Raw genomic sequence first — 13,417 nt, forward strand, 5'->3', positions numbered from 1 at the left:
AAAAAGTCCCTTCGTATCCGGGAGCGACGTGACCGTGACCATAACCATTAACGCTGCCGATGCGAAAGTGATTGAGAGTTGCCAAGCTCTCGTGTATCCGGTAATGAGGTCCCAGGTGTAGGTGGGTGTATGTAAGGGTCCAGCATGCCAATGTGGGGTGACAAATCGGGCGCCGTCAAGTTCTTTTTAGCACTGAGATTGTTGGCGAAAAGAACGGAGAAGAAGCAGCGTAAATGTATAGGCTCCGACAACCTTGGGGATGGAGGTATCTCGAAAGTTGTCGGAGTGGGCAATGAGAGGCAGAAACCTGACAGTAACCCTGTTCGGAGAGAAAGAGGCGACTGCCGTTAAAAACCAAGTAGTCGTGGTGAGTAAGGTTTAGGATAAATCCTTTGCCGATATGGTGCGAGGACTTCGCTTGAAACTGGGAGAAAAAAAAGATGTAGTGGTTAAGCGGATGAGAAAGACTAAGAATGAGGGCACGGTTTTGGAACTGAATGGTAGAAAAAAGATGGCTGAGGAGGTCGGGAGGATCGTCTCCTCGAGAAACACCAGTGTTACCGAACCGAGGAAGACGATTTCCCTGATTGACATTGACGTGTTAACCACGGAAAAAGATTTGGTGTTTGCGATAAAGACCTTTACAGGGCGAAAATATGACTGTGAGTTAAAAAAGATTCGGCACAATTGCCAGGGTTGAGATCGAATCGTGCGTGGCAGAACAATTTATTCGAAGAGAGAGACTGAGGGTGGGAATATTATCCTGTTTAGTAAAGGAAAAGGTCTTCATTGAGAGGTGCCTGAAGTTACGCGGTACGATAGACGTGAGCTTTCTGCTCCAGATAGTTAATAAAGGTAAATAGTTAACAAAAATCCAAAATCCAAAACCAAAATAAGTTGAAGGTTCACCAGACCAACGTGGCTACGTCAGACCACTAGTGGCGCACGATCTAATCGTTGCTTCTGCCGCTAAGGGATTGTTTGACATTCTCGTAACATGGCGTACCAAATCCACTGGTAACTTAACATCATAATATTTAATACCATATAATGTAAACTAAATTTAAACAAACAATTTTTAACGGGATTTTACCTATATATTTAGTGGCTCAATACATGTATACCTAGACACTGATGATGAAATATGGATTCCGAAAACGTTTTATGATATAGCCCGATTGGGTTTTTAAATTATATACCTTTTATAAAGGATTTTTAATAAAAAATTTTGTGATATATGGTATATAGCCAGTTACAGGAACTTAGATTCCTTGGGGATTGAAACATTCTGAGGAAAAAATTTCCCGTTCGAAATTCTTGAAATCCTTAACTGATGCATTAATGCAAGATCATATGCAACCAATAATGAATAATAAATGGCTTCCGAAAAAGTTAAGTAAATCTATTTTTGATTATTTGGGATATCCAGCCAGAATACCCACTGTAAATCCTCAGAAACGAAATCGTCGATGTTATTATTGTCCAAGAAGTAACGATAGAAAAGACCGCCATATTTGTGTTTATTGTGAAAAAAAAATGTGTGCAGAACACCAATGTAGTATTTGTAACACTTTAAACAATTTTACCACACGCTAAACTGTCAAAAATTTGAAGTATTCCCGTATCAGTTGCGTACAATTTTCTAATATATTTAATTAAAATTATTATTTTGTGAAATATTAGATTTAAAGTGTTATTTCATAAACTCTATATTATTAATAATAACAAATGTTTTTGCTTATTTAATCAATATAATTCTAAAATTCCCAATTTATAATGATGATTACATTTGTCTGATTATTATACCATGTTGACGCCTTTAAAAATTGAGCAGTTTCGTATTGGTTTCGTATTATTAGCTGTGTTAGGAAAATTTGAACTCTAACTTTGACGTTCTGGAAATTTTAAATATAAGTGACTTACTTACTTTATATAAATTGTGACGTGCACGCATTTTTATATGAAAAATACTATAGCCTTGTTTACTTTTAGTTCAGAGATGATATTTAAAGCGCTGATAAAAAATTCCCCAGCCGGCTAGACGAAAAAACTTATAAAATCTTGAAAAATGCCTCCGCCCGCTTTTCCGGCTGAGACGCCGTTTTAATAAACGACGTTAAAAAAGTGGCCTATATTTGTTTGTAACAGTGGACTTCTTAACTCGTAAAAAAGTCTAGCGATGAAAGGTTAAAATATTGCATAGAAATAATAAAACTTTTTCATTTCGTCGGTTGTATTTATAGATAGCACAAGGAATTTTTAAAACATGAAATTAAATTCAAATGAACAAAGAAAATAATGGGAATGTTCGTAGAAAAGCGCATATAGATGATACATTTCTCGTTTTAATTTCCAGCAATTTTATGCTAGATGGAAACTATGTAAGGCTGGTATAACTTGGAGCTTTGAATATTTTATCTCGGTTTTTATTATCAAAAAAAAAGTACAGTTGTAGGAGAATGCTTAAATAATTACAGCTGCCTTGTATTTTTTAGTTGGTTTTTAGCTTGAACATTATTTTGGAATTGTAGTAATTTATGTATAAAAATAATATAAAGAGAACACTTATATCTTTTTAGATATGCTTAAAATAATTATGCTATTAGCTAATTTTTATCCTTTTCTTTGTATCTTATAAAAGATCTTCTTTTTTCTTCTTATTGCATGACCGTTATCGATAGTTGGATATTATGTTATACGGTGAAGCCACGTAACGCACTTTATGGCTAATATTTCTCGATTACTTCAGTTTCTTTGATTTCATGCTTTTGGATGCTCCAAAACTCCCAAAATATCAAGTAATAAATAAACCGCCCTTCATAAAAACTGCTAGTAACTACAGTACCAACAAGCGTTACAAACTGGGGTTTATTTGGAGAACTGGGTCGTGGATAAGTGAATGACAAGGAGACTGAAATGGGGTAACTACAAAAATGAAACAAAAGGGGTACTTACATGAGGCTCCTGGGTAAACAAAACACAAGAAGGTTCTCAAAGCTATATAAAATGGACGCCGCCTTGAAGAATCTTCCTGCTGGATGAAAGAAAAGGTTCTTCTTTCCTAAAAACACAAAAAAGGGTTAGATAGTTAGTTAAGAGAAATAAACAAAATTGTTTGGGGAAAAATAAAATATTTATTATAGTTACAAAAGTAAATAGTACAAAAATACTATATTAATAGTTACAAAAAATAAATACGGTAACAAAGAAAAACACTACCAAATGTCAAAAATAGTGCTAACTGTCATATGTCTATACTAAATCTTAAAACTGAGAACAATTAATATGACAGCTAGGCCCTAGGCCACACCCTAAGATCTACAATTTTAATAATTACAATTTTTTAAAATGTTATGAAAGCAATTATTATTAGAAAATGTTTATTTTTGCTTTAAAAATCAAACACAAAAGTTACCTGGATTTTACTAAAATTTCTGGGTTTGGGAACTGGACTTACGCTCTCTGCCACATAAACAAATTCATCTACAAACTGCGAAAAATATTCTGAAACGGCTTATACAAACAAAATGAGGTTGGAAGTGGTTCAATGGGACACAAAATTTGATACTCGGTTTCTTTAAAACAGAAACACAACTGGACACAATGGCAAAATGTAGTTATCCTTCCAAATTTTTGTAAATGCCATAAATCTCTTAGATACTTAGAAACGTAGAAACAGTGATTGATTGCTCTTTCAAAACTGACACATTACATTGAGTATAAATCACTTTTTCAGAACAAATTTACAGGTTCTTAATGCCGACACTCGCCTGCGTCTTTTTTATTCAAAGATTTTCCCAAACCTCCTTAAAACTTTAACTATTAACTGCTAACTACATATTTTTCACAACATAAGACGAAAAAACACAAAACATTACAAATTTGAAGAAAAATTTGGACCAACACTGTAGCCATCTGCCCCTGACAGCGGCGTCAGCGAGAGTCATGTCTCTTTAAAATTCATTCCCCAACTCGGTATAAACCAAACATCTAAAAGAGAATATTTATTTAACGCGCAATATCCTAAAGTGGCTTTCGATCAAAGAATACCCAGGAAATATGCATCTGTGATATATAAACAAACTTTAAAAATGTGTTTATTATCAACTAGTCGACTCAAAAAGGATTAAAAGAATAATTTGGTGTTTTATTACATACGATAGGAAACAGAAGTACATTGAAAATATTCTTCGGTGTTTTAACATATACGAGGCGATTTCAATATATACGGAAGATTATAAAAATGCTACACATTAAGCCCCTTTTTTTTTATTTTCAACAACCATTTAGCTACAACTTATGTATATGTATACGTATATGTGTTAATTGAAATCCCCTTATATATGCATTATAATAACGAAGAATTTTTTCAATGTTTCTTAGTTCATATCCATCAATTTAAAACCCAAATAATCTTTCGTTCTTTTTAGGTCGCCGCCGTCGATAATAAATCATTTTATTGTTTGTTCATGTCACAGGCGCAAATTTCTTCGATATTTCTTTGTTCAAACCGCCCGACATTGCGTTTTTAAATTAAGAATTTACGTCTTAATTTCCGTTGTGTTTTGTTTATGTGTCTTAAACCCAAAGTGTTTTGTTTATGCTAACTTATGCGATCAATTTTTTAAGATAATTTCGTCACTTTCGTTGGAGCCGCGGTGAAGAGTGGTGGTCTTCAGCGTTATGTCCAAATTTTACGTCAAATTTGAAATGTTCCTCGTTGTTCGTCTTTTTTTTATGAAAAATGTGTAAAATATAGTAGCAGTTTAATGGTTCAGTTACAGTTTTAAGTAAGTTTTGAAATGTTGCCATTGTATCCAGTTGTACCTTTTCCTGTTTTTAAGAAGCCAAGTCCAGTTTAGTTCCCAAGATTTGTGTTCCAGTTACCCATTTTCCTCTTTGTTCGTGTGTCAGAGATTCCCAGCCATTGTTAAGTTTTTAAGAAGTCCAGTTTACAGCGCAAGTGTAATTTTTGTGAAATCCAGGTAACTTTCAAATTTTAAAGTAAAGACAGACATTTTTTTAATAATAAGAATTTGCTTTCATAAAAAAAGGATTTGTAATAATTAATAAATTGTAAAATTTTAGGGTTTGACTTTAGCTGTCAATTTATTTGTTCAGTTTTTTTATTATTTAATGTTAACTCACGACAGCTCGTTTTATTATTTTTGATTTTAGTTTGTTTTATTTAAAAAAAAAGGTTAATCTCTGTGCGGTAAATTTTGTAAGTTTATAATAGTATCTCCAACTCCTGGAATTTGTAAACAGATGAAACATGTAAGTCTTTTTTGTATTTTTGTATTTTGCGACTATTGATGTATTATTTTTTTACTGTCTATTTTGTAACTGTTTGTGGTGACACAAAAATAAATGTTAAATATTGTTTCTTAACTTTTTGTTTATTCTTTTTTTAACTAACCCTTTTTTTGAGTTTCCATTTGGAAAAGATATGTTTTTTATGTTTAATAATTATATCTCCAGTTACAACTAGCTGTTGTGATGGTTATAATTAGGCACCTTGAAGTAGCGCTCTTTATAAATTACTAGAGGTGTTTCCTGTTTCTTTTTATTTTGTCCCAAGAGATTCATGACCGTTTGTTTCATATTTGTGTAGTTGCCCCAATCCAAACCCCTTGTCTTTTACTTATCCACGACCACAGCTCTCCTACCAAAACCTGAGTGCCGTTCGCATATGTTTCGATTATTTTGCTTGCCTTTCTCCACCCCCAGTAGTTTCTTCCCCCAATTGTCTACCCCTTGTATTAATGCTCCGTGTGGTAGGCAAAATATATCGTTACACTTAAAGATCGGACAAGAACATGCCCAAGATCTAATAATGTAAGAAGAGCATGTCAGCAGATTTAGTTTACTTCTGCAGCTGTAAAAGAATTCTTTGCATTTGAATACCTTGACCGAAAATTAAAAACCAAATATTTATATGCTATAATACTTTTATAGGAGTTTATTTTAAAATCGATTTCAAATTTTTAAACCAATTTTAATTTCATGTATTTTGAATTATTTCCAATAGTATAATATCAAATATACAATATATCATATGACAATAGTTTTCTGATCTTATCTGCACATTCAAGTTATTTTACTACAGAAATCAATACGTTTTTTCCATATAGAAAGCTTAAAATATTTAAAGTCATTCAGATTTATGCTCAGCACAGTTGAAAAGAAAAAGTGCCGACATTAATATTTGTTACAACTTCGGGAAATGTACACATCTATACGAGTGTCTTTCATTTTTCTTTGAATGTTGCTTTTCCAGTTTTTATAAAATGTAAAAATAGAAGAAGGTGACAAATTTGATCTTTTTTTCATCCAAAATTAGATGTCTCGACATAAAAAACGGTTATCCATGAACGATGCCCGTAAAATATATACAGTATGGTGGAAATGAAAGGAATAAATTCGTTATTTCGTAAACCGGAGACTTTAAGGAAAAATCCTGAAACCCGTCGATTTTTATTTTTAAATAAGCTATTCGTAAGAATACATTTTTATTTTTGACGTCATCTATGTGAGCGTGATGACGTCATTGCTAAAATTTTTAAATAGAAAGGGGGGTATTGTAATACATCATTTGAAAGGTCTTTTAAATACCTATTCAGCTATATCAATATGTCTAAGTAAATAAAGTTTGTAATTGTTTAAAAAAATAATTAAATTTTTATTATTACAATAAATATTTATTACGTATTATTCAAACCTTCAGCTAAAATACAATGAGAAAGGTGTGCCGCGAACTCTTCTCTAACATTCTCTAAAATTTCCGGAGTTATTTGAACAACCTCATTACGTATTCTTTTTTTTTCAGTTTATTAATATTTTGTGGTCTATTTTGATACACCTTACTTTTTAAATATCCCCATAAAAAAAATCAAGAGGAGTCAAATCAGGTGACCTAGGCGGCCATTCTATTGTTCCTCTTCGACCTATCCACCGATTTGGAAAGACGTTGTTTAAGTAGTTGCTTACCAAGACAGCATAGTGTGGAGGCGCACCATCTTGCTCTAGCCATAAATCATTTCTGTTTGGAAACAACCGGTTCAATTCTGGAAGCAAGAAATTTTGAAGAAATTCTAAATATCAAGGACCTGTTAAGTTTTCGTCAAAAAAGTATGGTCCAATACACCTATTATCTATTATTCCCACCCAAACATTAATTTTCTCTGGGTATTGAGTGCGGTACTCTTGCATCCAGTGTGGATTTTCCGTAGCCCAGTACCGACAAGTTTGACGATTGACATGACCGTTTAGCAGAGACCGTTTAGTGTAGCTTCATCAAAGAAAATAATCTTTTTTAAAAACATCGGATCTCTGTTATTTCGTTCCATTATAATGTCACAAAATTCAATTCGTCTATCAAAATCATCGTCCATAAGTTCTTGTACTAAACTTACTTTGTAGGAATGCCACTTTTCCTTCTTTAGCTGTTTAAGAACTGTTGAATGGTCCATGTCATTATCTAATGCTACTTGCCGTGAACTGTTATGAGGATTATCTTGAAAATCTAACAGAACATCTACTTGTTGGTTTTCAGATATTGTTTTTCTACTACCTTTAGGAAGGTCTTTAACATGACCCGTTTCTCTAAATTTTTTCTCAATTTTGCTTACAGTGGATTGTGAAATTGGTTCTCGACGGGGGTATTTATTATTAAATAATGCACATACTTCTTCCTGCGTACGTGTTTTATCTCCATAACCAATCATTATGAGAATTTCAATTCTTTGTGTTTCAGTTAGCTTCATGTTCAAAGATACAAAGACTTTTTGAATACGTTTACTACAATAATACTATTAATCACTTGACAGAAAGATAATTAAGTTTGAATGTCCAACTATCAATGTTCATATTGATAAGGTAACTAGTTTTTTTAAAAAGGTAAAAAGTAGATAAAAAAGACATTTCATTACCAGTGATGGCCTTTATAAAATTTATTTTTTGGGTGTCAATAATACATCATATCAATACTTAATACTTTATTGTAACAATAAATATTTAATATATTTTTTAAACAATTACAAACATGAAATACTCAGACATATTGATATGGCTGAATAGGTATTTAAAAGACCTTTCAAATGATGTATTACAATACCCCCTTTCTATTTAAAAATTTTAGCAATGACGTCATCACGCTCACATAGATGACGTCAAAAATAAAAATGTATTCTTACGAATAGCTTATTTAAAAATAAAAATCGACGGGTTTCAGGATTTTTCCTTAAAGTCTCCGGTTTACGAAATAACGAATTTATTCCTTTCATTTCCACCATACTGTATACCTGTATTAGAAACATCACTATTTCACAAGTGTAGGAAATAAATGAAGAACAGTAGTTAAAGAATTATTCATTATTTTTATTGAGGATTTACTACTTAAAATTAACAATAAAATTAATAAACAGAGAATTTTACAGTCGAAATTGGCTGTGGTTGTCGTTTTAAAGGCAAATAACATGTTATGATATTCTATGTAAACATTCTTATTAGATTTACTAAGATTATTTTTAAATAAACAAATTTATGTATGAAAAAACATCCATACACATTGTATCAATATTAATTTTACAATATTTTCTTATACCCGTCTAGACAGTCATTATAAACACACACCTCTACATTATTTGTTCAACTCTGCTACTCAACTGCTAAATCCACAATCGGTTCTTTTGTCAAAAACACTCGTAAACACAAAAGTTTCCAACAAATGACTCCAAAACTTCGGCTAACTATATACCACTCATGTGTATAAACGGCGATCAAGGGAATTGTCCTTTTTTATTGCGAATTTACTTGAACGATAAATTGTTTTCTAAGCTGCTGCTGGAACGAGAAGCTGCACATTATTCTAAGCTTTTAATGGATGCAACTATCACGTACTGGTCTACAGTTTTGATAAAATAAAATCAACTTTGATTGCTGTGTTCTTAGTTGATGTATATTTCAGCGATTAAGAGACGAAATGTTATAATACTAGTTAAATGTGGGCAATGGAGAAATACGCTGAAATATATAATTTATTAGCTTACAGCTTACAGCTTTACAGCTTACAGCTTTACAGCTTACAGCTTTTTGAACAGAAAGATTTCTACTAATAATTATTAGCAGTCGATGTTGACTTATTTGTTTAACTAAAAGATCTTTTATTTAGGTATAGTGATGTTATTATTGTGTAACACTTGAATTTTGGTTTCAGGTGAGCGCCTGGGTGACACAACTGATAATCACCCAACCTACCCACGATGCCCGTCGTGCAGTTCTTTCTTGTGTCCTTCGGGTCGCCTTATCCTCATGGAATATCGGCAACTTCAATGGAGCCATGGAAATCATTGCCGGCCTCAAGTAAGTACATACCGTTGGTAAATTTTCGCTTTATAAAATACGCTGTTTAAAAGCAAAAAAAAAATAATGAATACTCGTTACAGTTCCAGTTCGTGTATCCTCCAAAATGTCTAAAGTTGCGCATTCGCCAAAATTTTAACTCTGAAAGAAGGTAACGTGATTACTAGTCAAAAACGTTGTTATGTATCATGTTAACGTAATTAAGTATTTATTTTCTTATTTTATATTTACAGAGCTATATTTCGAGTAACAAAAAGTCTAAGAAATATAATTGCTATATATATTATGTATTACGTGAAAAAAATGTATAAGTTTAGAAGAGATATACAACTATGGAAAAATATCTGCAGAGTGTCTGAATAGACTGAATAGACTGAATAGACTAAAAAGTTAATAGTCTTAACTAAAATCAGAGGGCAGTAACTTTCAGTGAGAAGATAATATTAAGTCTTGAATCGATAAACCTTACGATTATACTGCAAATCTTAATGAACAGAATAGTTAAAGTTCAGTACGATTTTATTTGTATTTCTTTTATTTTTAAGAATCAATTTTTCGTCCAATGTTATCTCTCAGTAAACACCGTTAACTAATTGGCACATTTCAGCAGCAAAATTGTCTCTCCCTCTTCCTTCCTAAGCTCCAGAGCAAATCCCTTACAAAAAGTAAATCAAAGATATCGAAATCGAGGCATTTATAATTCAGAATCGGCGTGAAATCAATAAAGAATTTGACTCTGAAGGGGCCGAGAGCTCTTTATCAGCTGACACCAGCACGGTATCAATCGCTAAAATAAGTTTGGATTTTCGTTGACAATAAAAATTTGACTTCCTAAAGGAGATTTTCTCTTTAAATTAAAAATTTGTTTTTATTTTAATTTGTTATTTTTTCTTTAAAGTTAAATAATAGCAGTATGAAGAAAACGTATATATTGGCGACTTTAAATGGAACAAATTTAATAAAAATGTAAAATCGTTGCACAATTCTTGAGGAAAGTCTATTTTCAGTTTGTCACAATTTAATATCTTTTTTTTTTTATTTTTGCTCCTACAGGGACGTGAAAAGTGGACTTTAAGTTTTTTTGAGTAAAACTTTCCATTATGTGTTCAAATATCAAGATCAATTAGAAACTTAAGGTAATTTTTTGCTCAAAATTTATATCCGGTACGTTATTTGTGCCTAAAGTCTCATTAATTTGCATTATTCTTCTCCTTCTTAAGGTTTCGTACATTTCTGGGTAGACCTCTACCATACATTGGGTTGTTAGGTGAGATGTTAACCCTCCTTTCCACGGGTGGCTTTCTTGTGACACAAATCCATGGGTGGGGTCTATCAGGACCAAATTTAAACATTCTATTTCTCATTAAAAAAAAGAATTTTTTTAAATATTTTTAAGGAAACATACTGATACAACATTGTACCACTTAAATGTACATATAATATGTGTATCAATATGTATTGGTATAGTTTACTGCGAAATAACTAATACCATTATTTTTTTACAAGAGTTTATTAAAAAAATTATGAACGGCAAAATACAAAAGAAAAATATGAAAAAAGACAACATTATTACTCTATATACTTACAGTAATACAAGTAAAAACTAAATTTCCAAAATTAAAATTTGAAACAGAAAATAGAGGGGGTTAAATAATGTTAATTTTGTTTCTACACAATCAGCACAACACGCTTTTATATGTTCCATACATAACCAGTTTTTACACACTTGGCAAAAATATCTAGTTTTTCTTTTTTTACAATACTTATACATCCCCGTTTTCCTGGGGCTGGGCCATCCCTCGTCGTTTGCTCAATTCCAGAAAATTTTGCAGCCGAAGTAACCGTGATGTTCTCGGTATACGCATATTTGGTGCTCGTATTTTCAATTGTTTCTGGACTACCGCTATTCCTAAAGATTTCAGAAACAATCGACGAGAAGACCCAAATTCTGCATTCGTATTATTGGATCTTAGTATATAATAAATGCATTTATAGCTGCAATGTTTGCCAAGCCATAGCACAAAAACAAGAAACGCCCACTCACGGGTGGGGTCTGTCAGGACACTTTTACAGGTAGCGATTGAAGGGATTCACACAATTTCACCAAATTATGTTAAAGTGTAGTATTCATTGCCATTAAAAGGTACACGGAGTGTAGGAAAAAAATACAAACAAAAATTGAAAAAATTAAGCAATTTCATTTATAGTTGTCCTGATGGACCCCACCCGTGGGAAGGAGGGTTAAATGGGTAGAATTAAATTATTCTATTTTCAGAAGCTTTTAAAGCGTCTTAACTGTGGAATCCTGTTCCATTGGCGAATATTACAAGCATTGACATCTTGTTACGTCCCAGACCGCTTTTACACTTTCTATCTTTCCATCTGGTACTAGTTACCTAAAAGTGTATCGTTTTTCTTGTAACATGTGCCCTAAATATGCAGTCTTCTTACTTTTTACATAATCAAACAATTCCCTAACATGGACAAATTCACTTGTTTATTAAGAAATATTTCGTTTTGTTGAAATTTTGAAGACTTACTAATGCTGTCTGGTTACCATACAGATTGGCGATATCTATTATATCCTTGGAATTCAATTGGCAACCCTAGGACCTCACCACATTTTTTCATAATCTTTTATATGTAGTTTTAAGAAAAGTTTTAAAAAGTGGTTCATTAAAATTATTATAGAATTTTGCAACTGGTGTAGATATCGTTAAAGAGCTTTATAATAATGATTAAATGTTCTTCATGAAGTATTTTGATTATTTCTGCGTACAGATCATCTCGTACTGTGGCTGTGTTACGTTTTAATAGTTTGATAGCGTGTACCAATTCAGCTTTCAAAATACTTGGGCTATTATGATTGATAGTCTCCCAATTGTAGTGGCTTTTGAGTTCTGAGGAATAAGTTTATCTATGTATTAAGTATATATTTTTTAAGCCCTTCTCTCTATTCGAATTGCTGAATATAGGCCTCTCCTAATTCTCGCCATTCATCTCTGTTGTTTGTAAGACGTTTCCACATTGGTCCTGCAGTTCTTTTAATATCGTCGCTCCACTGCATTTGCGGTCTTACTCGTAGTCTTTTGGTTTCATATGGCCGCCAATTCCCGATTTCTTTATTCCAACGGCCATCCTTAAGACGTTCGTTATGTACAGGCCATTTCCATTTCAGTTTAGCTGCCTTTATTGTTATGTTTATTTCTTTAATCTCCTTAATTTTCTTCTGAAGATTGAAGCTGTGTATATAGGTTTTCAGCTAGTCAAAATGTAGTCATCCACATCTTCTTCACCGCTCTAATTTATTTACGAATTTTTCTGTATATATTTCGGTACCACACTTGATTCTCTCTGATCTTGCACTGCCTACGTTGTTCCAACATCTTTAATATTTCTTCTGTCATCTACTTATTCTTGATGCTTAGTTTTTCATTTAGAAAAAAAATGTTGTTTGCATTATCTAATAATTATTTTATGGTGGTCAATGACTTGAACATCATCAACAGTCATATTAGAGAACCTATTTTTTATTCCTTGTGTACATGCTTCTCTCGTGTCGTTGTTTTTCAGTTTTTTAATATTTAGTAATGCCTTGTAGTTCTTTCTTTTGATTATAGCGGGCCTTATTTTAATATTTGCGATTAAGGTATTGTCATTCTATGTCTACTCCAGATAACACAAAAACTAGTGGAAAGTAATCATTCCTGTATCTTCTATTAATTGTCACTTTATATATTTGATTCTTATAATGCCTTGATGTTCGTCTACATGCCTAATGTGTAAAGCTTCCTGGGCGTTCACTTGTAAGATGTATTCGTTATGACTAGATCTTTGTTTTGGCAGTTTTCTATTAATCTATCCTCTTTGTCATTTCTTTGACTAAGACCACACTTTTCAGCGACGTATTCTACGGCTCCTTCTGCAACTTTCGCGTTTAAATCTCGATGTTAATCTCGTGATTCTTCGTCACCTTTAAGGCTTTATCTAGCTGGTGACAAAATAGGCTTATTAAGTATTTGTATTAACTTTTCCAAGCAACTAAATAAGTATG

At 32.4% G+C, this 13,417-nt stretch overlaps 1 protein-coding gene across 3 annotated transcripts in view; it reads left to right on the forward strand.

Annotated features, from left to right (window-relative positions):
- Positions 1-13,417, forward strand: part of LOC140439164 (1-phosphatidylinositol 4,5-bisphosphate phosphodiesterase epsilon-1-like) — a 579,894-nt gene that overhangs the window by 443,359 nt on the left and 123,118 nt on the right. For all 3 annotated transcript variants that reach the window (XM_072528894.1, XM_072528893.1, XM_072528896.1), the window contains one exon: positions 9,218-9,363. In XM_072528894.1, the coding sequence (XP_072384995.1) occupies positions 9,218-9,363 (146 nt within the window). The remainder of the gene's footprint in view (positions 1-9,217; positions 9,364-13,417) is intronic.

This window comes from Diabrotica undecimpunctata, chromosome 4, assembly GCF_040954645.1.
Source record: "Diabrotica undecimpunctata isolate CICGRU chromosome 4, icDiaUnde3, whole genome shotgun sequence".
In the NCBI taxonomy this organism is placed as follows: Eukaryota; Metazoa; Arthropoda; class Insecta; order Coleoptera; family Chrysomelidae; genus Diabrotica; species Diabrotica undecimpunctata.